Source organism: Colius striatus, chromosome 9 (genome assembly GCF_028858725.1).
Source record: "Colius striatus isolate bColStr4 chromosome 9, bColStr4.1.hap1, whole genome shotgun sequence".
In the NCBI taxonomy this organism is placed as follows: Eukaryota; Metazoa; Chordata; class Aves; order Coliiformes; family Coliidae; genus Colius; species Colius striatus.
The window spans coordinates 8964297-8987263 of NC_084767.1; the positions used below are offsets into that span (position 1 = coordinate 8964297).

The 22967-nt window shown below is 45.6% G+C and overlaps 1 protein-coding gene across 1 annotated transcript in view; it reads left to right on the plus strand.

Moving 5' to 3' along the window:
* The first annotated feature begins 12624 nt into the window (after positions 1–12624).
* WWC1 (WW and C2 domain containing 1) overlaps positions 12625–22967 on the plus strand; it is a 70945-nt gene continuing 60602 nt past the window's right edge. The window contains exon 1 of the mRNA XM_062002974.1: positions 12625–12912. Coding sequence (XP_061858958.1) covers positions 12794–12912 — 119 coding nt within the window. The 5' untranslated portion in view covers positions 12625–12793. The remainder of the gene's footprint in view (positions 12913–22967) is intronic.

A 22967-nucleotide genomic window follows, 5' to 3' on the forward strand; every position in this document is an offset into this window, starting at 1 on the left:
CAAATTAACCTGCTGTCATCCTTTGCTGGATGAATCAGTAGTCGTAACTGTTATCTCCTCTCCTAAGGAGATGAAGACCTACATGGGGGCACTAGGCTGAGCTACTCTGGGATAGTAAGTGGCAAAAAAGCTCATATTTTTTGAGTTAAATGCTACTGTTCAAGTGATTAAAAACCACATCCTGAAGTGGACTAAAGCCAGACTGAAAACTCTAACCGTACAAATTAAAAAGTACCCCTGAAATATTACCCACTTGTTCTGGGTCTAAAGAAAAACAAAAAGAAGGCCTCGTATTGTATTACCTCACTCCACTCACACGTGAGCAAACTAAGAAATCCAAGTGGGCCACTTTCACTAACCAGCTGATGAAACACAGATGATTCAGACTGCTTGTTTGATAAATATCCAAGAGGTTTTCATTTAAAGCAAAATACAGGTGCATTTAAAACATGACTTTGGGGTGATTTGTGTGTAGCAACTGGAGGACAATGAGAACGCAAGTGAGAGCGCACTGGAAATAGTCAAGAAAAATACATTTAAAAGTAACAAAACCACACTTGCACTCTGACCCTCCATTTGTCTGGCCTGAAGCTTAACTTATTCAAAGAGGGCAGAGTGTAAAGTTACATTCAAAATGGTGGCTATAAATCACTACAAATAAATTTCATACTCTGTTTGTCTTTGAAGATTTCCATTGTGGACAGTATAACACAGTTACAGGGTGTAGTCTGTTTAGATTCAGTAGTTTGTTGGTATCAGTTCCAGTAGAGCTGTGGGCATTGTGTTACACTATTGCAAATGGGCACCACGTCAGATCACCCTGTACATACATCAGCCAGAAGGCACAATCACTGTTTCAGATTTAAAAATTATTAGTGTGTTTGTTTGGTCGAGAAACTGAGACAATCACATTACAGTCACCACAAAAAGGAAAAAAAAAGAAAAAAAAAGGAAAAAAAAAGTCTAATAAGAACTTTGGTACAAGAACTTTTTTGTAATATACATGTATGAATTGTTCATTGAGTTTTTATATTAATTTTAATTTGCTGCTAAGCAAAGACTAGAGACAGGCAAAGATAATTTATGGCAAAGTGTTTAAATTGTTTATACATAAATAAAGTCTCTAAAACTCCTGTGAATTACTTGTCTTCTATTGTGAAATCTTTGAGAAATGACAAAAACAACCATGAGTGTCTCACTGTTACCTCATGCACACAGCACCTTACATATTGAAATGACTCGCTGGTGCTGTTCCGTGGATTCTACAGAGGGCTGGTCCTTTCGTCTCCGGGTAAGCAAAGTCCTGTGGACACACCATCACCCAAAACTCTGTTTAGGACACAGCAGAAAGATTGGTAAATGTTTTGGAAATTCCCTCTCTGCACCTCACAGCTAGCAACCCTCAAACTGCCATGTTTCAATCCTGGAAAGGCATGGTAAATTGCACTAAAGTAACATCTAAACAGTTGGAAAAAGAAAGTGCATAACATTAACTGGAGCATGGAAAGCTGTGCTGTGAGCCAGGAAGTCTCCATGAAATCTGTCATTTTGGGGGAAGACTGCTTATTACTACCACATTTAAAAACTAGAGGTAAGATCAAAGACTTTCTCCTAAACAAACAATCACTCCTGATGTTGTTAAAAGGGAGCCATCCATCAACCAGAGCCCTGCTGCTTTTATCTCATTTAAGTACGTAGCTTGAGAGCTCTACTTCATTTTGAGAATAGGTTTGCTTTTGGGCTTGCAAATGAGGTTTTTAATGATTCATGATATGGACAGAGCTGCTCAAGTTGATGATGAGCATTAATTCACTCAAGTCAGTTTTAAAGCAGAACAGTGTAGTGGCTGTGTTGTATAACACCAATGTCGCTCACAAAGTGCATCTCGTTTCACACCCTGTTCTGACCTGAGCGTTACACCTGTGTATTTGCCCTGTGCAGTGCACACATGAGAACCCCAAGCCCTGTTACTCATCCTCTAAAGGATGACTCAAGGTACATTTGCAGATGAAGTCCTGTCTGTCCATCACTGCAAATGTTGTTCTGTGCTGGTGGACTTGAAGTGCTGCTACAGGGTCACCTACATAAGGTCGCATAGGAACATGTCCAGGTAGGTCTTGAAGACCTCCAGGGAAGGAGACTCCACAACCCCTCTGGGCAGCCTGTGCCAGGGCTCCCTCACCTGAACAGTGAAATAGTTTTTTCTTATATTAAAGTGGAACTTTTTGTGTTCCAGCTTCATCCCATTACCCCTTGTCCTGTTGCTAGCTACTATAGAAAAAAGGGATGTCCCAACCTCCTGCCACCCACCCTTTAGACCTTGCTTCTGCAGGGGAGTTGGACTAGATGATCTCTAAAGGTCCCTTCCAACCCCTACCATTCTGTGATTCTATGATTATCAGACTGTTCTGTCCCAGTGAAACCTCTTAGAAAAGCATTGTTAAGTTTGGGGCTTTTTTTAATGGAGGCAGAAAACATGAAATCACAAAGTGGAGACACTTTTCATTATCACAGTTTTTCTGGATTGCCCCTGCCCTGTAAGCTGCTTAAGTCTTATATTTCTCTGAATGGAATTTTTCTTGCAGCTGAGAGTGTTGAAATGAAAACCTGTTGCACAGTCCCCATGTCCTTTATTCTGTTGCCATTCTTCTAAAGCTGAATATGCATAATTACATATTGTGCTATTTCAAAGGGAAACACAGTTAAAGCGAAGTACCCTTTTCAATATTAATTACTACGAGGGGAGATGTAACAGATTTGCAGGTGATGGACTCCCTCCCCAGCTCCTTTGCAAATAACATATACATCACCAGGCTTTTGAAAGTGGTCCAATCATGCTAGCTAAATGCTCACCAGAGACCCTTTCTCCAGGGCTATCTATAGTTTCCAAAGCCTGTGTGCAACTTAGCACAGGTCCCATGGAAAGCCCCAGCAACAGACTTGAGCTCTTAGATCCGACTAACTATTGTGCTGGACCCAACTGAGGTGATTCCTAGCCTTAAGCCTCGGCTCTGACACTGTGCTCCCTTTGTGTTTCCATCTGGGTTCTCTTAGCAGTGTATCTACATGGGCAAATGCCCTCAGCCTGGACTTTTGGCAAGTAAACCATAGCATATCCAGTCATTTAGAAAACCCTTGTGTGGTGCACCAAAAAGACTGGAAGAATTAGTGTCTGTTGTAATTGTGACAAAGAGATGCTCTCAGCTCTGGAAACAGGAGCTGCCTGTCAAACAGCTTCCTGACTTAGCCCAAAGGCTGGGGCTTGGCTGTCTTTGTAGGTGTGTGTCTCAGCACATTCTGCTCCTCACCACTGATGTTTTACTGCTAGAGGTTGCACTCCACAGCACTTTGGCCACATGATGGCAGTTCTGGCCATGAGATGCTCTGAGGTTGCCTTTGCCTCCTTTGTCTGCCTGCCCCACACCAGTCCCCTTGACATGCCCTGTTATTCTTTTTGGTGGCCTCAGTGTGTCCCAAATAAAGGAACCAACAGAAGCTCCTCCTAAAGCTGGGCCAGACCAATGGATCCACAGTACTTTCATGGGAGCACACGTGGAGAAGGAAGCATTTAGAAACTTTGTGTGGAGTACACATGCTGGGCTCTAAGGATACCCAGAGCCAGCCTGAAACCTGCACAGGAGCCTGGCTCTAGTAATGTTGGTTTTCACCTCCCATCCCTTCAGTAATGTAGCTTCTCAGAGGTTTCTTGTCAGAAATGAATGTGCTGACAGTATTCTGCCTCTGTAATCCTCGCCTACAAGCCTCTGCTCTACTAGGGAGAAAAGACCAACTCCCACCTTGCTACAACTTCCTTTCAGTTAGTTAACAGAGTGAGAAGATCTCCCCTGAGCCTTCTTTTCTCCAGGCTAAACAGCCCCAGATCCCTCAGCTGTTCCTCATGTGAGACGTGCTACCAATCCTTTACTAGCCTATCATACTGTCCTGTGTTCATCTGGTGATCTGGCATGAGAACCACATGTTAAGGTCAGTCATACGCTCAAGTGGGTTTCATTTTAATTGTGGATCTGTTCAAAGGTTAGACCTTACCTTACAAACTAAGGTAGGATGGCCTTACAAGTCCTACACCATCCAAAGCCCTTAATCTCAGGAAATATGGATTTTTGTCCAGAAGACAAGACCTGCTACAGCAACAGTTTTTTTTCTCCAAAAAGGAACTACCAGTAGATGTCCCTGGAGAATTTTGAATGTGGGAACGGGGGATAGGGCTTTACTAGCCAGATGTAGAGTGCAGCAGGCTCTGTGGCTTTAGTTAAGCAGAGTAACAAGAAGTACTAGGACCCCACTGCCTCTCAGCTGCCTCTGAGCTTATATGCCAAGACAGAAAGTTCCTTCCCAACCTCTTCAGATACAGCCTGCAGCATAAAAGTTTCTTATTTTCTAAACTAAGGATAACTTTGTTTAAACCTTACTCATTGCATTTGAAATCTGCCACTCCTCTGGAATCAAACTCACTTTACGCAGTGGCACTGAGTGCCGAGTGCTGCATGCTCACAGCAGCATATCAGACAGTCATCATCCTCCATGGTACAGTTCCTGAGGCAGCTGAACAAGGCATTTTACTTGGCAGATCTCTGAATTAGCAGAGACAACTTATAGCCTTGCAGTTGCATTCAGCCCATGGGAAATCATGAAGGAGTGCTGGCTCTAGCAGGTGGGCAGAGGTTGTCACAGGAGGCTCCTGCTGTTGGTAGGTACCAGTATATGTACATTATATGCTGTAACTACTTGTTTTTACATCCATCATATGTAAACCATTCTCTCATCATATGTGTCCATCATCTCCCTATTAAACATAGTTTTATGCAATGCTTGAACATGACCCAGAACACTAGAAAGGCAAGTACTATTGCCACTGTCAAAGCACAAACTGCCTTGTGTTGAAATAAAGTGTTTTCTGCTTCTGCCTAACCCAATACATTGATGCTGGGCACATCTACATTCACAGTCACAAACTGTGTCCCCACAGCAATATCTAATTGTGATTACCTGTGGTGCTAGGAAGAGCAAGTGGTACTTAACAAGCAACCAAGGCTAGGTCACACCACAGTCATCACAAGATGCTTTGCAGTGCCCTCACAGCTGGACTCATCATTCTAATGGGCTAAGTCGGTAAGTGCCCCAGCAGATGCCTGGCACCCACCCACGTGCTTCAGCTCACTTGCAGCTCAGCAGGTGGCTGCACCTCCTGTTACAGGAACAGGGTGTTCCTCTTTCCAGAAGTTCTCCAGGTGCTCCTCAAAGCACATATCTAATGTACTAGGTTAGGCTTTCCCTTTTGTTCCCCTTGTTTGTTAAAATGTTTCTGTAGTGCCTTAGTCTCTGTCGAGGATTTAATGGTTAGAACCAGGCTACTTCTGTGGTGCCTCTGAGCCAAGGAGACAAAAATAAAAGCAAATAATAAAGTGAAATGTGGTAAAAATACCACGGGAGAGAGCTGCGTGCCAGCTTCCAGAGAGAAGCAACTGAATGCAGCCAATTTATAAATCCTTAACAAATAGGATTTACAATGGAAGTGGCAGTTAAGCCATCATGAGTACAGAAGGTGGCAGGCAGTGCACTCTTAATGCTGTCTGTGCTGTGTTACAGCAGCTCTACAGCATTGTTATTGGAGAAATTATATTTACTGAAGTTTTGCCTCTTTAGACTACAGCTTCTGGCAGGCTTTAGTCTAATTTTGTGGTTGCATATAAAAAGAAAATCTGCCAGCAGAATAGTGTTGGCTGTACTACTGCCTATCCTGCTAAAGCCCCAGCCTTGTGACTGTTTCAAATGCTTCCCCCTCCCCAAGCCTCATTAGCTGAAGCAGTTATGTAAAAAAGTAAGATATTAAGAAACATTGCTTAGTGCTACAAATCAGTAATCCAAATATTTCATATCTGGTGGTCAGCAACAGTCAATGACTCAATGAGCTCTAAATTAGACTTTTTCACCTGTCAAAAGGACTTCCTAGGGATAAAAATCAGATTCCTGATTGCCTCTGTGGGCTGTAGTGACCTTCATGAGGACAGGTCCCTCAAAAGGCCTTAGCCTCTGCCCAAGTGGGGAAGGTAAGGCATTAAAAAGCATCTGAGAGGGGATTTCTTCACACCTGACACAGCCCAGGGCCCTTATTAAAAAGCAGGGGATGGTGTATGGCGAGGTTGATGGAGGGCTTGGCATCCAGCTCCTTTCTTTGGGTTTCATAGCCAAAGGACAGGCAAAGCTAACCCACTGTTAAGAGCAGGGGCTCATGAACCATATCCAGCTCAGTTATTAATCTCAGCAAGGACGGAGGAGACTACAGCCTTTCTGAGCAACCTATTCCAGTGCTCATTCATTCTCACAGCAAAAATGGTATTTCTTATGTTTAACCAGAATTGTCTGTATTTCTACCTATGCCTGTTTGTCCTGTTACTGGGCACCACTGAGAGCACCCTGGCTGCCTGGCCATTACCCCTCCCTTCAGATGTACAGCCAGCTCCAGCTTCACTGGGGTGGTTTCCCATTTAGGTTAAGCAGCTCTCAGTGACTGCAAGATGTAAAAGACGTTTTTATCTCCTAGTGTGTGTTGCAAGGGATGTTCACACAGCTTGATATCCCCAGCAAAGACAAGGGAAGATGGCAATGCAGTGCTTTAACAAACACCAGAGATAAGGGTTGTTTGGAGGAAAAAAAGTTCCTGTTTTGTTTGTAGGTGGAAAAAAAAAAATCTCAGAGAGCACCCAAAGGTCATAGTTAGGAATGTATTCCCTGCTGCAGGCTTGTTTGCTGAATGATAAAGATCTTTGGTGCAGGTGTACAAAGTGCCAAGGCTCACAGAGTAAAGCTAGGGCTGAGTGGCATGCTGGTGGCAGCCCCAGCAGCCCCAGGAACCACGAAGACTGTCCTTATCACAGGTGTCCTGTGATGGATCCCATTCTTTCGAGGAAAACTCAGCTGAGGAAGGGTTTTTCTGCCTTTGGGGGTTGATGTGGGTGTTAGAGCCAGCCTTGTCTGTGGCAGAGGATGGCCTGAACGTTTGTGCTGTTGTAAATATTGACCTGTAGCTTGGGAGAATCCTGTCCTACAGACCGCAGGATCTTGTCCTGTTTCATAAACAGCCCTGCCACACACTCACAGCTCCTCAGTACAGAGAGTTACTTCTAAACAGAGTAACCAAAATGAAAAATAAATACCCAGAGCAAAAGTTTGGGGGAAAAAAAGACTTTGGACCTGTCAGGTCGTGGTTCGAGTGAGCCGTGATGCAGCTGTAGCTCAAAGAACATCTGGTCAGTACAAGCCCAAGGAGCCCTACGTCCTCCTGTGTCATGTGAGGTGGTCAAGGCTTGAAGGCTGGGGAGGGCTCCATTTGGACAATCCTACAGGCTTGGTGCTGCAAATGCCCTTGTCTTTTAACAAAGCTTACAGTGGCTGAGGTTCTTAAGGCTGTAGCTTGCAGACTCATCCCTAGGTCTCTTGCCTATGCTCTTCAGTCTTGTTTGAGCTGCTTGACGTATTCTTGACTCTTCCCTAACATACACAATTTTATCCTATGCACTCACAAAAGCAAGTAATATATTTACTACTTAACAAACAAATGTGGGGGATTCTGCTCATTTTTTAATGCTTAGGGTAGCATAAAGAACTGCATTATGTTTACTAATTCTGTTCATGATAAAGGTAGCTTGAAATTTGACATTAGAAGCTCAGATTCTGCTGCCTGAGTCTTTGATAAAAGAAGACTGAATTACATTTTCCTCCTTGTAACAAACCTTTATTTAGTTTGACTGGCTTATGACAAGCAGGTCTTGAGCCATTACACCCTTATCTTCCAGCTGCCCTTTTAATTTCATTTAGTTTTTAAGATTTTGTTGTTGATCACTCTGTCTCTTTCACTCTGTAGCTTTGACATGAGCCCATTGAGGAAGACTGTGTGCTTTAAGTCAGTTTGTTGGCCACTTCACTGTGCAAGTGCAGGTGTCTGATGGGTCACGCTGCAACCCAGGGTGATGGAATAAAAGAAAAAATAGCAATTCCTGAAGGAAAGATCAGGGACCAAGTGGGTTGTGTAGGGGAGAGGCAATGCTTCCTACACACAGCTGTGCTGTGGTGGCCAGAGCTGACAGCAAGGGGAGAACAGAACCAAAAGCTGGAGGGATTGGACCCGCTCCTCCTGTGCTAAGGTGCTGCCACCAAAGCCAGCCACCAACAGAACTGTGAACTGCTCACTCAGGAACCACAAAGCTTGCTGAGACTGCTTTCCTGATGCCTGGTGCAACAAATGCTTCTGTACGGTTTAGGCTTCTCCTTCTACACTGAGCATGGGAGTAAGGTGCAAGAGACTTTTTACACTAGAGTACCTCTGGTATGTTCAGAGAATATTTGCTAACAACCTCCTCAACGTTTTATTTCCTACATAGACACCTGGGAATGTATGAAACCATGATAAAAGATGGGTTTGTTTTTAATACAGCAGGATGGTCTGGGATACCACACTTTGGGAGACTATTGAAATCCCCTGAGGTTTGATCAGTGCTTCCAGCTCTGCTCCTCAGTAATGTGAGGTGAGGAATGGGTCAAAATCCAAAATTGTCAGAAAGTAAGAGCCTAAGGGTACAAAATATGCCAGAGCTGTGTTTTCAATACCACAGAGTCAAAGAGTTAAGCAGCCTTGCTGGATCATGGATGTGCCTATGTAACAAACCTGACCAGAACACATCTGCCTGCATGGATGCACTTTGTAGAAAAGGGATCAGCACATTTCCTACAGAGCAAGTCCCAGGTGGAATGATTTGTTCCAGGTGGTGCCCAATTAGGGCATAGTTAAATAGGGACATTGTGTGGCCTTGGCAGTGCTGAGTTAGCAGTTGGATGTGAGGTTCTTAAAGGTCTTTTCCAATCTAAACAATTCTGTAATTCAACAGTATCTTGTTTCATGAAGAAACTAATCATGGACAGCAGAGATGCAGCCAGCAAAGTTCCTGGGGTAGTGGGAAACCCAGCCAGTTGCACAGAGCCTATTTAACAGTCCCTTTTGCTAGACAAACTCTCACACCTCATCTGGACCACCTGACACTGAATACCAAATGCTGATGCCTCATTTGGAACAAGGGGTGCAGGGACTGGGGGACAGGGAGCAAAGCATTCCCAACACCTGCCAGAGCAACAGGATGACTTTGCAGATCTCAGCTGCTTTTCTTCTTCTGAAGGACTCCAGCAATGGGTCTTTCAAGGAGCAGTTTGAAAGAAAACAATGAAGTGGCTTTGCCAATGTTTACAGAAAGATTCTTTCATGTTGGGAGTGGGAAGTACAACAGGTTGTGTGAACTCTTCACTGCCTGGTGGGCACCTCTGCTTTTCCAACCAAGCTAGAAACAGCTTCTGAAAGTGAGAAGGCTTTGGGTTACTTCCAAAATGAAACGTTCCATCTTTCCAAACTTGATTTTGACATTTTTTTTAAAACTAAAATGCCACTTGGAAACTGAAAAAGAAAATAAATATTGGTGTTCAGTTTGGGGGTGGGCTGGGTGGGGAAGAGGCTTTTAAAAAGATAAGGAAACCCTCCACAGAAATGGTAAGACTGCTTCAAGTTGAACAATCCTGAAGGTTTTAATCGAAATGTGGTATTTCAGGTAAATGTAACTGCTCTCTGGCAATTTAATTTAAACCTGTTTTCCCTCCCCTGTTCAGACATCTGAAGATATTGGCTGAGACTAACATTGTACTCTAGAACTTTTGATATGTTTTTGTTATTTTCAGTAAATTAAGAACAGCACTTTCCAATGTGAGTACAATTACTGACTTCTGAATGTATTAGGGAAAAAAAACCCAACCCAAACCAAACCAAAACTGAAGCCAGCCTCTCCAAAATAGAAATTACCAACAGAAAATGGCTGCTTTTGTTACTGAATAATTTATTCCCAGGTCTGTTGTGGACTCTGCAAAGCTGAACAGAATGGCAGTGTGCAGCACATGAGGTCGTGCTGGAGACATTGACCCCGGGGCAAAAAAAAAAAAAAAGAGGTTTTTACAGACTTTGTTCTCTGTTCTGTTCTTACTTTTCACATAGGTAAGAGCTTACTGTGAACCAAACCTTCCCTTTCTTTGCTCATGAGAAAACAATCACCTGTTTGTTTATTGCTTTACAGTTCAAACAGACTCTGATAACACTGAATTCTTTTGTTGTGAGTGTGAGTGGTAAAAGGGAGTAAGTTACCATATGCACATTCCTGATTACATTCATAAATTCGTGTGGTTCAATGAGAGGACTCATTTTTCTGAGTTAAGAAATAAAGAGGAGTGGAGAAATAAGATCTCTCGACTTGAGTCAGAACTACCTGCAAATACTTTCTGAGTTATTTATTTCAAAAGGAAGTACATGTAAAAAAAAACTACACAACTATTTTCTTCGTAAACACAGCTGATGACATCTGGAAAAGGTATTTGAAGGCATTTGGTCAGCTTCTTACATATATACATATATATATAAATAACCTTTCTATATATGATCTACACATGCTCAGAATACTTGAAAGAAACCCACTTTACAATGAAACATGCCTTTTGGAAGTATCATTGTGCTGGAATACAATTACAGGAGTATGAAAATACACATTAAATTGTTATCACTTTGTGATTTGCTCCTTCTCTTGCAATATTAAACATCATCATTTGGTGCTGATTTTTTTTCCCCTATCATTACAGCTCCCCTCTTTAAATGTCTTAAGCTCTTTGCTGAGTGTTTTACAAAGACAGAAACACCATTATCCACGAGATTAAAAGCAGTAAAGAGAAAATAACAGCCGCAGTGACTAGCCCAGTGCCCCGCAGAAATCCATTGCAGAGGGCTGGCGTCGGCCCAGGCCTCCCGGCGGTGCCGGTGTCTGCTCGCTGGAGCGGCACTGCTCCCACTGCTCCCAGCCTTCCCTTCCAAAAGAAACCTCAGTCTTCCTTCAGAGTTGTGGCCAAATAAGGTGTTTAATCCCTTATCCTTGCTTTATTATTAATTTTCAAGCCTTGCACATGGTCCCATTCATAAAAGCAACACATTTAGTGCCCCCCTCCAAATTTGGCTTCAGCTACAATTGGGTTAAATTGGGCTATTTTCCAAATTCCTCACTTTCTATTTACTTGTCTTCATTTTCTTCCCTGCTCAACCACTTCATCAGCCAACTGCTACTGCATTCTGCTGTGGCCTCTGGAGAATTAGCAGTTCTGACTCCCAGCAGGTTGTCAGAAAGCCTGAAAGAAGTTATCTTACCCTCAATATTTGGCACGAAAATGAGATGTTATTTCTAATTGTCTCTCTTGCTTTTACTTCTCCTTTCCAGCCCTTCGGGGCTCTCCTCTCTTCCCATCCTCCAGTATTCTCTTCCACCCCTGTGCTTGGCAGGGATCCCTGCTCCATTCTGCTGTTTCAATAGCTTGAGCACTACAAAACTTGCTTTTCCCCCACTCTTGACAGTGGGAATCCGGCATCAGCTGGTGCTCTCCAGGGAGAACACAACCTCACACAAACCTCCCCTCATTGCCACCTTGCCAGGTCACTCCATGAGCTCACAGCCTGATCTTTAATTGCGATGTTTTGATGCAGGTAGTCCGGTGAACCTAAATTGCAGAGATCTGGGGTCAGAAAACTGGTGAGGTCATCTCCTCGTAGCTGCTGTGATACTGCAGAGCAGGTATGGGCAGCAGCCAAGCAAAGGGCAGCGGCTGCTCTGGTCTGGGTAATGTACCATGGGATGGGCCGCCATCACCCTCCCTCTGCCTTACAGCTTGTACCTGGGACTTTCTTGTGCTGGCTTATTTTTATATTCCTGCCTTCTAGTGATAGTCTTACTGTATCTACACACCCACTCTTGAAGCCGTGTAAATGGATAAGTCACCAGTGCCATCCCCATGGAGATCCCTGTGGGCAACAGTGGTGGCTGCTGTAGCAACCATGGCCCGGCAGCAACAACACCTGCAGGGAGCATGGCCCGTGCCAGGGACACCCCACAGCCCGAGGGACATCCACCGGCCGGGGGAAGGTTTATGTGGCTGTCGTGCCAGGGCCAGTGCCCCGGCAAGCCACAGCCCGTGTCTACACGGCACCGAGCAGACCTGCGTCCATGTGCTCTGCACACCTCTGCCTGCCATGTTTCGTGCCTCTCCTCAGAGGGGCCGAGCTGGGCCGCAGGTCCTTATATGCGAGACAGCGGTTAGAACGGAGCCCTCCGGTTTGGGGCTCGCAGCTCCCGCCCCGCGCTGGCCCCGGGGGCCCGAACATCGCGGCCCCGGGCTCGTCCCTCCTCGGCCTCAGCTGCCCCCACCCTCCTCGCCGGCAGGGGGCGCGCTCGTGCGTGCGGCGGCGGCGCGGCCGTGCTTGGCGCGGGGGTGGGGCATCTCGGAACAGGCATCGCCCGCTTGGGGGTGGGGGGGACACGACTGCCCCGGGACTCGCCGGCTGAGTAGGAGATGGAGGCGTGAGGGGGTCAGGCGGGACGGGGCTTCCCCCCGCCGGAGGGCTGACCGTGGGCTCGCCCGTCGCCCGCCGCGGCCCGCCCCCGCCGCGGCCCGCCTCAGCCCGGCCCGGCCCGCCCCGGCCGGCCCCGCGCCCCGCCCCCGCCGCGGGGCCGGCATGTGAAGCTGCCCGGCGGCGGCGGCGGCGCCTCCCTGCGCGGCTGGGCCGGTGCGGGCCCCGCACCGCTCCTCGCTGCCCGCGGGAGGGGAGGCCCGGCCCTGCCCTGCCCCGGGGCCGGCTCCCGCCGCCGCCGCTGCTGCCCCCCCCAGGAGCGGAGCGGTGGATGGCGCAGCGCGGCCGGCGCTGTGGACGATGCCGCGGAAGGAGCTGCCGCTGCCCGAGGGCTGGGAGGAGGCGCGGGACTACGACGGGAAGGTGTACTACATCGACCACGGCAGCCGCACCACCAGCTGGGTCGACCCTCGCGACAGGTGGGCGGGGGGAGCGGGCGGGCTGGCGAGCGGGGCGGCGGGCGCCGTACCTTGCCGGGGCCCTCATCTCCCCTTCTTGAGCGCCGGGCACACGGCTGCGGTCCGCGGCGCGCCCGCCGTAGCCCGGCGAATCCTCTCCGCACTCCCAAGTTGCCGACTCGGTAACTGCCGCCATCCCTCGGCTCCAGCGGGACTCGGGTTCGGCTCCCCGGGAGGGCAGACCAGGGCAGGGCGCTCGTTTCGGTACCCGCGGTCCCGGCAAGGCACTGTGCGCCTGCCTGCTGCTCGGGGGATGAGGGATGGAGAGAAGTCACGGAGTTTTTCGTTGTTGTTTTGTCCTCTCGTCGTCCTACCCACCTCCTTTCGCGTCCCCAGACATCTTGCCGATCTGCACTGTGTGTTTCTGAACCCTAGCGGTGGCGGGAAGGACACCTGGGGCACCCCACGAGAGCAGCCGAGGCTCAGTGGAGTAGGGAGGGACTTGGAAAGTAGGGTCAGAAGGGTGCTGGTGGGTCCTGTCCTGCGTCGTGGCCCACCTCTGCACGGAGCTCTGTGGCCTTGGTGAACGTGGTGATTGCACAGGGTCAGTGACTTCAGGTGGTGTTTCTGAGCACCCCTGTCAACCTCCTGCTTGCTGTGATCTATAGCTCTTGCTATATCACTCATTTTGAAAAGTAAGAGAAACAGAAAGTAGTCTACTGTTCAAGACTCGGGTCATTTTCCAAGCAATACTGTCCTAGCATGTTCTAGTTGCATCTTTTAGGCAGTTACGGTCAGCCAGTGTACAGTAGCTGGAGCATGTGGGAAGCTCAACTACTGGATCTCGGTTGAAATCAGAAGTTTCTAGATTTTGCATTTAATGCCCTGTTAGCTGAAGTTCCCAGACACAGCAGCTCAAGAATTCACCTTGCTGAGCTGGAAATTCCAAAGATCTGAATGTGCAGTTTATCATTGATAAGTTTTGCACACTTGCCTTATTCAACAGGGAGTGTTCCCCTTGTTGTGGGACAGCTAGTGTAATTTCTGAGTTTGTTTTCCTTTCTTCCCCTTGCCCCAGCAATCAGTTCCTTGAAGGCGCTTCAGTTGTAGGTGGGATGTCAGGACTTTGCTTTCTCTCTTGTTCCACTTCGATGTTTTTGCTAAGCATGGAAGTGAATGATTGTCCAATTTGACAAGATTTCAAGGGGTGTTCTGCATTCCAGAAATAATCCTTGTGTGTATTGCTTACCAATGTAACCTGCTGCCAGACAGAGAGGTTTGTAGCTGGTTTTGAGGCTTCTGTTTCATTTATTGGTTGAGAAGAGCTATTAACGCAGTTGTTTCAAGGTGTGTTTTTTTAACCTTCATAAAAATCAATACAAGCTTAAATTAGGAATGCTTTCCTGGCATCTTCACAAGTGAGAAATCTAATAGGCTTAATCCTGGCTTATAAAAAGTCTTGTATGTCCTTGGTTAGTGATTCAAAAATGACAGAAACGAGTAAATAGGTGGCTTATGTACACATAGGTACTGAGCGGTCACAGAGCCATTGCCTACTCACCACTGTTAAGGGACAGTATTCAAACATATACTGATAACTCGTATCACATGACATATTTGTTGTGTACATAGAAATACACCTGAATACACATGGCCCTGATGAGCTTTGCATCTGAGTCACCTTCCAGTTGTGTTACCAAGGAAAGCTGCATTGGACACTCCCCCTGACAATCCTCTAAGTTTTGAAGAGTTTGTTGGTCCAATGCTAGAGCAACTAGGTGACACAAAACTTACCCATCACTTGGGGGGGCAGGTGCTTGTGTAAGTTGAAAGCTTGCTCTGACATACAGGAGAGAAGTTTCTCTTCCAACTAATTATGACTGTGGAATTTGACTGAAGGGAAATTTCTGATCAGCTCAAGCCATAAGATAACTACTCCCAACAGTTGTGAGCTTGGATTTACACATTGATCATTTAACTTCATTGGTGTATTTTAAGCTTAAATATTTAAAAGCCTAACCTTTTACAACTCATCTTTAAAGTAGTTGCAGCCAAGAGGCTTGTTTCTGTTTGCTGCAGTGCTCTCTGTGTGCTGTGCTTACATGTGTTGTCTTTTACCCAGCGAAAAGCAATAGATTAGGAAACATGGTTGTAAAACAGCAAGTTTGAGGGATGTGAGGGAAGATCTCAGTGTTGGGTCTCATTCTGAACCCAACTGCTTGTCAGTGGGACTGTGCCTTTGAAATACCTGATCAGTTTATTCAGGGAGCAACAAGTGGTAGCTAGAGATAGGATGCAGAGGTTTTTAAACCTTCCCTAAATCTTTCATTCTAGCCTAATTTAGTGGAAATAAACATGAGCAGGGATACCATCTAGCTTCAGGGCATGGGCTTGCCCATTGTTGTGACAACAGTCAGTGTCAGGTTTGTAGTGCTGCTAACTGAGGTTGATTTAGTAGGCTGCTTGGGAAGCAGGCCAGGCTGTGGGCATGAAGAAGGATGTCTGCAGCAGGGGAAGGGAGGCAAAGGGTGTGAGGATGGACCTCAACTGGCCTTGGACTGTATGAAATCAAAAGCTGGGCTGGTGGTTTTCCAGCTCTCATGTAATGCATGTCACCAATCCTGCAGATAGGATATTCGTAAGAGAGGCCATCGGACTTTGCAAGTAGGCATCCTCTGGCACTTGATGGTATCTCACTCTCCTGTAAAGCTGACTTGAGTGATGGTCAGGTGCCTGGAATCTTAATAAAAGCAACTGCATGTTAGAGCACTTGTGCCTCCTACCTTTGAAGGATGTACTTGACTGTACAGGGCAGTCCTGGGAAGACTGTGAGTGTTAGAGCACTTTGGGAAACGGTCTAAGGTTAAATAATCAGAATGACTTTGTGACTTAACCATTACTGTACCTGTGGAATAGTGTAACAGAAAAGAATCAATGTACCTTTTAACCAAGGATGTTGGGTTAAAAAGCTGTAAGGCAGTTCTAGTGACCAGGTGTGTGGGGGGAGGAAAAAAAACCCAAATCCTGCTGTATTTTCCCCCTTGTGTAAAAAGAAGCTCAGGTAGCTAGTTTTTTGGGGTTTTTTTTGTAGATTTGTTTGAAATGAGGTAATTCAGGGCTTGGATACAGTGTAACAGGAGGTGCAACCTTACTGATCTAGGGGAAGAAATTTGTTGTTCCTGGTATTAAAAGCAAGCATGATCTCTCAGGTATGCAGCAGTGCATATCATTTGGTAAAACCTGCTAGTTGTCCCAGTTGCTTTCCTAACACAGAGGTCGCGGCTGCACTGTGGGCTGCTGTGCTGATGACCAAACAGAAGTTAAGAGTGGTGTCTGAAAGTGTTACCCCCAGCTACTGCCCGTTCTTAAACATCAACGTGAAGCAGAAATTGCACCAACAGAGTTCCCTAAATGACATTTCTCCATTCATCAGACATGATAGTTATAGGTTGATATCTGGGTCCTGGTGGATGGGCTGTCCCCAGGTTCTTTACCCTGGATTTGGGAAGCCTGTACTCTCCCTCAGACTGCCATGGAAACAGCAAGTTTTTTCCACTTCTCCTGGCCTTTCATCCCATAAGCTTCCTGGTTGCAGTGAGGATTTGGAGATGCCTGACAACCTCTCCCACTCCCCGTTATTTGTGGTTTTTATACTCTTCCTGGCATGGTACTGTAAGCAGGTTTTTTTCTAGGTTATTTTAGATGTAGCTGACTGAACTTCTCATCTTTTTTTAATCCCATCACTGTACTCCTGTGGAGAGTGAAAGCTAGTGAGATATGACCATTTCTACCTTTAGATTGAAGCTACTAAACAGCAGCAGATATTTTCAGTTTTGGGAGTCAGTGGTCCCTGAGTTCATGACCCTTCATTTCTTGAGTGCTCTTATTGATGTAAAGGGTTGAGGACATGTATTAAAGCCCAGATAGATTCTGCAGTTGTTTTTTGAAATCCCTTGCTATTCTATATAGAGGCTTTTCCAGTCTGAACCTCCAAAGTAGAGCTTTGATCAAGAGAATTAGGGAGCAGATTTGCCAAGGTTCAGGGACAGTGTATGTTGTCACATGTAGAAGACCTTGTATGTATAAAATAGAGCCACCTATTTAGGAAGAGTCAGCCTAGCCTGAGGATCTTACTGAGGAAAACCTAAGCACGTCATAGAGAGAGCATAATCATTTAGCAAAGCCCCTCTAGGTCTGCCTTCCAGACTTCATGTACAGTGCTGCAGAGTATCATGTCTCCTCTGCATTGTTATCATCTTGGTGCTCTTCTGCCCCAGTCTGCTCAGCACACTTGGTCTCCAAGCTTCCTGTTTTAAAGACGTAGAAGTGTGAGCGTTTCATGTGTAACTGTCCACTGCTTGGATTATTTGCCTATAGCATAACTGTAGCCATTGAAATAAAGCTAAATGTAACTAACTTAAATGTGAACATTCTCCAGCAGAAGGAAGAGCAGTGAAAAGCCTCAAAAGTAAAAGGAGCTATGCTTTTCTGTAGATGAAAATTGGTACATATAAGGAGAAGAGAGAAAAATTCTCAAAGATGGAGCATTTCTCTTTAGGTTTTTCTTTCATTGCTGTCAGCAGCGTAGGTCATGCAGCTAAAGGCTGCTAGTTTGATGCCTGCTGTTGCCTTTCTTTACTGATAGCTAACCAAACACCCTGTCATATGTATGTGAATCTCATGCCTTCTCATTCTTACATTCCCCAAAATAGCTGATTATTTTATAAAGAACAGGCAGTTCAGTGCATGCCAACAGAAACTGTTGGTAACCATTATCCATGAGTACCAAAGTGAGTGACAGAAATGCAGTCTTCAGAGTCATCTAGATGCCATCTCTGGGAACAGGTGTCTGAATGTGTAGGACTTGTGCTGGTCTTACAATTTATTTTCCACAGTAAATAGTTATATAAGTGCTAATATGTAGGAAGACAGGGACAACAAGTAAGATTACTGTGACATTTGACACTTTTAAAATTTACTGGTGTCAAGAGTATCCCACGATGAATTAACACAGACTGCACCTGTAATTGAAGCTGGAATCAAGCAGACCTCCACAGTTACCAAAAAATCCAACTTTACCGGCTTGGTTTTGGGGTTTCGTTTCTTCCTGAGACTCCCCAGACAAACCTTGTGGTAGGATGTATTGATCCTTTTGGAGACTACAGGGACTGCTTTCAGAGCCTGTGTGTAAATTTGCTTCAAACTAGGGAAGGGAGCTGGAAACAACAGGTATGGTGCTTGTTAACAAGGACGTCACTGCTAAAGGTGTGGTATGCACACTTGTGTAGTGACAGAGGATGTTGGGAGGGACTCTAGAGCTACTAAAGGCATTATTTTATCTTCCGTATGGAAGGTGGCAAAGATGAAAAATGTGAAGCTTTGTTCGTCTGAGCAGCCTTTTAATGCATCTTGGGGAATTCTGAGTCTTAAAAGATCAGAACTGCTTTTGAAGAAATCTCTGTAAATTATATTGTTTAGAAAAATGTAGGTTGAGCTTCATCTTCTGCTCTGGCAAGGTCGTCTTGCTTACAGGATCGGTCTTTCAATTTTGCCTCAAAGACAGGCGGCTTGTGAAGTTAGTGACACTGCTACGAGCTGGAAACTTACTTAGCAAGAGGATCAACAATTTCATTCCTATGTAGGTCATGTATTTTCACATCAAAGTACTTTTTGTGATCTCCATCCAGAGGAAAGGCAGAAAATTGGCTAGTAAATCTCAGATGTGGGCATGGCAGATGAGAGGTGGTTGCGTGTTAGTCACCTTGGGTGCTCGGTGGTGTTGCTGCTGGGGCACCTTAAGCTGCTGCTGCTAGAGTAAAATTCTATAGCTGTGCAGAGAGTGAGGTCCAGAAACGAGTATTTTGCTCTCTGGGTTTATTTTACAGAAACAGTTGATCCAGGTTGTGTGTGCTTGTACAGAAACTTGTGCTGGCACAGCTGGGACTGAGCAGGAGGCTGGGAGGTGGGAGTGAGGCTGGCTCTGGTGGGGACCTGGGAATGCTGCTGAGGGTGCACTTGCGAAACTGTTCCCAGGCACTCAACCTGGTCAAGCGCTCTACCATCTCAACTGAGGAGGTGTTTGCAGAGCTGGAGAGGTGCTTAGCTTTGTCCTGTGATTTCTGATCAAGTTTTACAGGAGGAGTAGACTTTCACTTGCTGGAGCCAGATGAAACCAGCAGTGGGGTAAAGCATCTCCTGAAAGTGTAGTTCACACTGATGGGTGCATAGCTAGCCCAGTTACAGGAAGATGATTTTGCAGCAAACTTTGCCATGACTGAATCTGATATAAATTCCTCTTGTGCCAGAAAGCTTATTGGAAAACATGGGGGAAAAAAAAAGTTAAATGAATTAACTTGTGTATAGAGAAGTGATGTGTGCTAGATGGCTGAGGCTGCTCTTGTCACTGACCTGCTCCACCACCTTTTCAGACCAAGCTCTTATCTCAGTTACTGGAGAAATCTCTTAGTAAATGATTGATTCCTTTGTGTGCCCCTGAAGGTGAGTGCACGCTGCCAAGGTTAGCCTTGCACTCTGCTCCGCGTGCCGAGGAGCGTCACTGCCCCACAACACATTCCTGCACGTGTTATGGGCTCTGCTTGTCCCTGCCAGCCAGGGCTGAAGTGTTCTGAGTCTGATGCTCAGTGATGTCAGGTGTGGGAGAACTTCATCTTTCTCAAAGAGGGTGAGAGACCATACAGTTGGCTTGGGAAAGCCTTGCTCATGTCTTCCCTGTGCAGGGGCTGTGAGCCTGATGGCCTTGAGTGCCCCACCAGCAGGGTGAGTGTTGGCTGGAAAAGGAAATGAATCGAGGGATGTCAGCAGCCGGGCCAGGTCAGATGGAGGTATGTAGACTAGTGCTGCCACATACACGAGAGCTATGTAGATCCACCACTTCCTTGGAGAGAAATACTTTCTATGCTGGCTGCTTGCCATTCATGAGACCTGTTTAGTAAGGTTACGTGCTTTGCTTGTGGTAATGAAGACTTAGCTTTAACTGCTCAAATAAAACCCAGAGTTCTTGTTCACAGAGCCTAAGGTTACTGCTCCCCCCTCCTTTTTAAGTTGCATGCATAGATAATTGGCTGAACAAACAACAGACAAAACTGCTCCCAGTAGAATAATAACTGCTTTTCACTGCCACTCATCCAGTCAAGTGACATCTGGAAGACTCTCTGGGTAGTCACAGGAGGTTTGGTGTGTAACAGGAAGATGCAAAGAAGCCAAATCCTACAGCTGCCAGAGTTCTCTGGTTTTTCATGCTTTTGGATGGGTTCTCCTGGCTTGGTTTATTCTCTGTTTATACTGGTACTTACAGCTTCCACCCCAGCCATGATGTTCTGCAACATAAGTACCCAACACATTTAAAAAGCAGATGAATTGCTTTCTCAATCTTACAGAGACGCTGTGGGGATTAATTAATTCTGACAAAGTACTCTCTGGCTGGGATGTCAAGCTGATGTTTCAGGACTAATGGTATTGTTGAGTGGAACTATTTAGATTTCCTCAAATGCCTAATCACTGTTTTAGAAGAATTTGCTCTGTGGAGGAAAGCTTTATTGATTTAAAGCACGCAATAAACGCTATTGATTTGGAAGAGGCAGTCATTCATATCTGCTCTATGCAGAGTCGAGATGTCAGGTGGTCACATTAACTATTTTGAACTAAAATGTAAGTGAAACTATGACCCTGCAACAACTTGCAAATTTCTCATCTGTGACTTACAACTGCCTTAGTAGCCTTGTGCTCAGAACAAGGGCAGTCCCCTGCTAAGGAAGGGACTCTCTGCTGTTTCATCCCTCACAACTGCACCACAGGGAGGATGACGTGCAGAGGAACAGCAGCGGACAAAATCTTTTGGACTCTTAGAGCAGTAAAGGAAAATGTAGGTAGCCTCAGAACTGCACTACAAAGTTGTGCTGTGGGTAACTTTGCAGTTCATTTTGCTTCTGCCAGGCACAACTTTTGATTTCAAGTGGCATCTGAGCCAGCTAAGCCTCTACAGCTACTAGAAGACATGCTGATGGCACAGCTGTGCAGGCTATCCCCTTGCCCATGCAGCTTCCAAGCCATCCAGTGCACAAATCCTGGGGGATGTCCTTTCAAGGTGCTCAGGAAGGTTGGTGCCATGGCTTGGCAGCAGCAATCTGTTGGACCATGACACCTAACCCCGGAGTGAATGAGAAGTCATCTCACTCACAGCTTCATGGTGGATGCTTGAAGTTCTCATAGTTGGACTGTTTGAAAGATGTTTTTGAGCTGCTTATCCAAACTATCTCCAAGGGAATTTGTGTGGGGATGATAATGGAAAGTATTTGATTGTCATGTGATGCAGCTTTGCAAATTATCCAGTGTGTTTCCTGTGAAGTACCTTGTGTTGGTGGCCTGGCTTGGGTGGTGCTGGGTCAGTCAGCCTGATTCATACTACAGAGAAGCTCAAGTTAACCCCTTTGCAAGGTGTTTACCATACTCACTTGGTGGGATTGGCTTGCTGGGCTGCTGCTGTAGTGCAAGGAAGATGTATAGGTGGGGGGTGGGGAGGCAGGTGGCACCCCAGGAGTGGGGCAGCTACTGCTTCTTTGGGCTGGCAGCACCTGGGTGGTCAGGTGAAATTGGGCTCCTTAAAGCTGAACTCTGCTTACCCCAGTGCTGCTTTCCTGGAAAGGAAGTCTTCAGTTTGTCCTCTGCCTGCTCGACAGGGGTGCTGTGGTTCACTGGGGATTTGCTTAGGATTTCTGAGGCAATCTGTGTGAAGCTGAGCTTCTGCACCATGTGATGCTGATCTAGGAGATGTGACAGTTTTACTGCAACAATGTACAGAGGGTAAGGTCCACACTCAATTAGTGATGGTGCTCTAGCTTCTAACAGCTGTTAGATTGTTGCAGCGCTCTTTAGATAATCTTTGTGGTTCAGACCCAACCTTTGTTCAAAGTGGTACCACTTCTGTTCTTTGGCATCTGATGTGACTTTGATTCAGTCTTCTGGTTGCTGCTTAGGACTTCTGCTATTTTGATGGGAAGAGAGGGGCTCAGCTAGCCAGACCTTCCATCTTCTGGCTGCCCCATCCCTGGGAGAGTTCAAGTCCAGGGTGGATGGGGCTTTGAGCAACCTGATCATGGCAGGGTGCTGGAAACAGATGATTTCAAGATCCCTTTCTACCCAAACTATTCTATGATTGGTTTTTTTTTTGGAAGGTCTCTACTGCCACAGCAGCTTCTGTATTCTTTTTAGTATTTTTCTAGATGATCCCTGTGACTAGTAGAGTGATGTTAATGATGCAGCTTCACGACTGCTGTTGCTCTGAATGAATACCCAAGGATGAAAACTTTTCTCAAGGGAGAAAAGGAAGTATTTTGAAGATAAAATGATAAAGGTTATCTAAATTAGGATGACCTGTACTGTAGATGGCATTCCAGAGGAGCTTTTCATATTGAATTATGTTTTTTTAAAAAAAACTTTAACATGAATACTGACTGCTTTTGTATTGCAGAGTTTTGACATTGTTAAACTTGAAATCAAATCAGCACTTTGAATAGATGTTTTTATTGAAGCATGTATGTGGTGATGCTCAGATGTGTTTGATTAGTAGTGTGTGTTAACCTTGCAGAGAACAAGAGGTTAAACTCTTTTGTATAGTATATTATTCAACATTTCCCAAATCTGATCTCTTTCCACTGTAATTGTTGGTTCACCACTTGTTTAGATTCTTCTGAAATTTCTTGAAGTTACCTCTACATCAAGCTAACCTAAATAGCTTGTCAGCTAACAAGGCAGTAAGCCAGACTTGCAGTTTGTCTTCTCTAATGTTACTAGCAAGTATTTCACACTGCAAGGTCTAAGCATCAAAGTTAATCTGTTGCCTTGATGGGACACTGTCTAATTTAATTCTTATGTGGACACATACATAGAAGGCTTTAGGCTGTGTAACAGCTAGTTTTCAACAAGTAAGTTCTGCGATATTCTAACCATAGGCAGATTGGTCTGGTGAAAAGATCTCATCATAGTCCTCAGTGAGTGTTATTCTGTCTTATTTTAATCTCTATATGCAGGAAAGTGAAATGTCATGGCTGCTGCAGTGT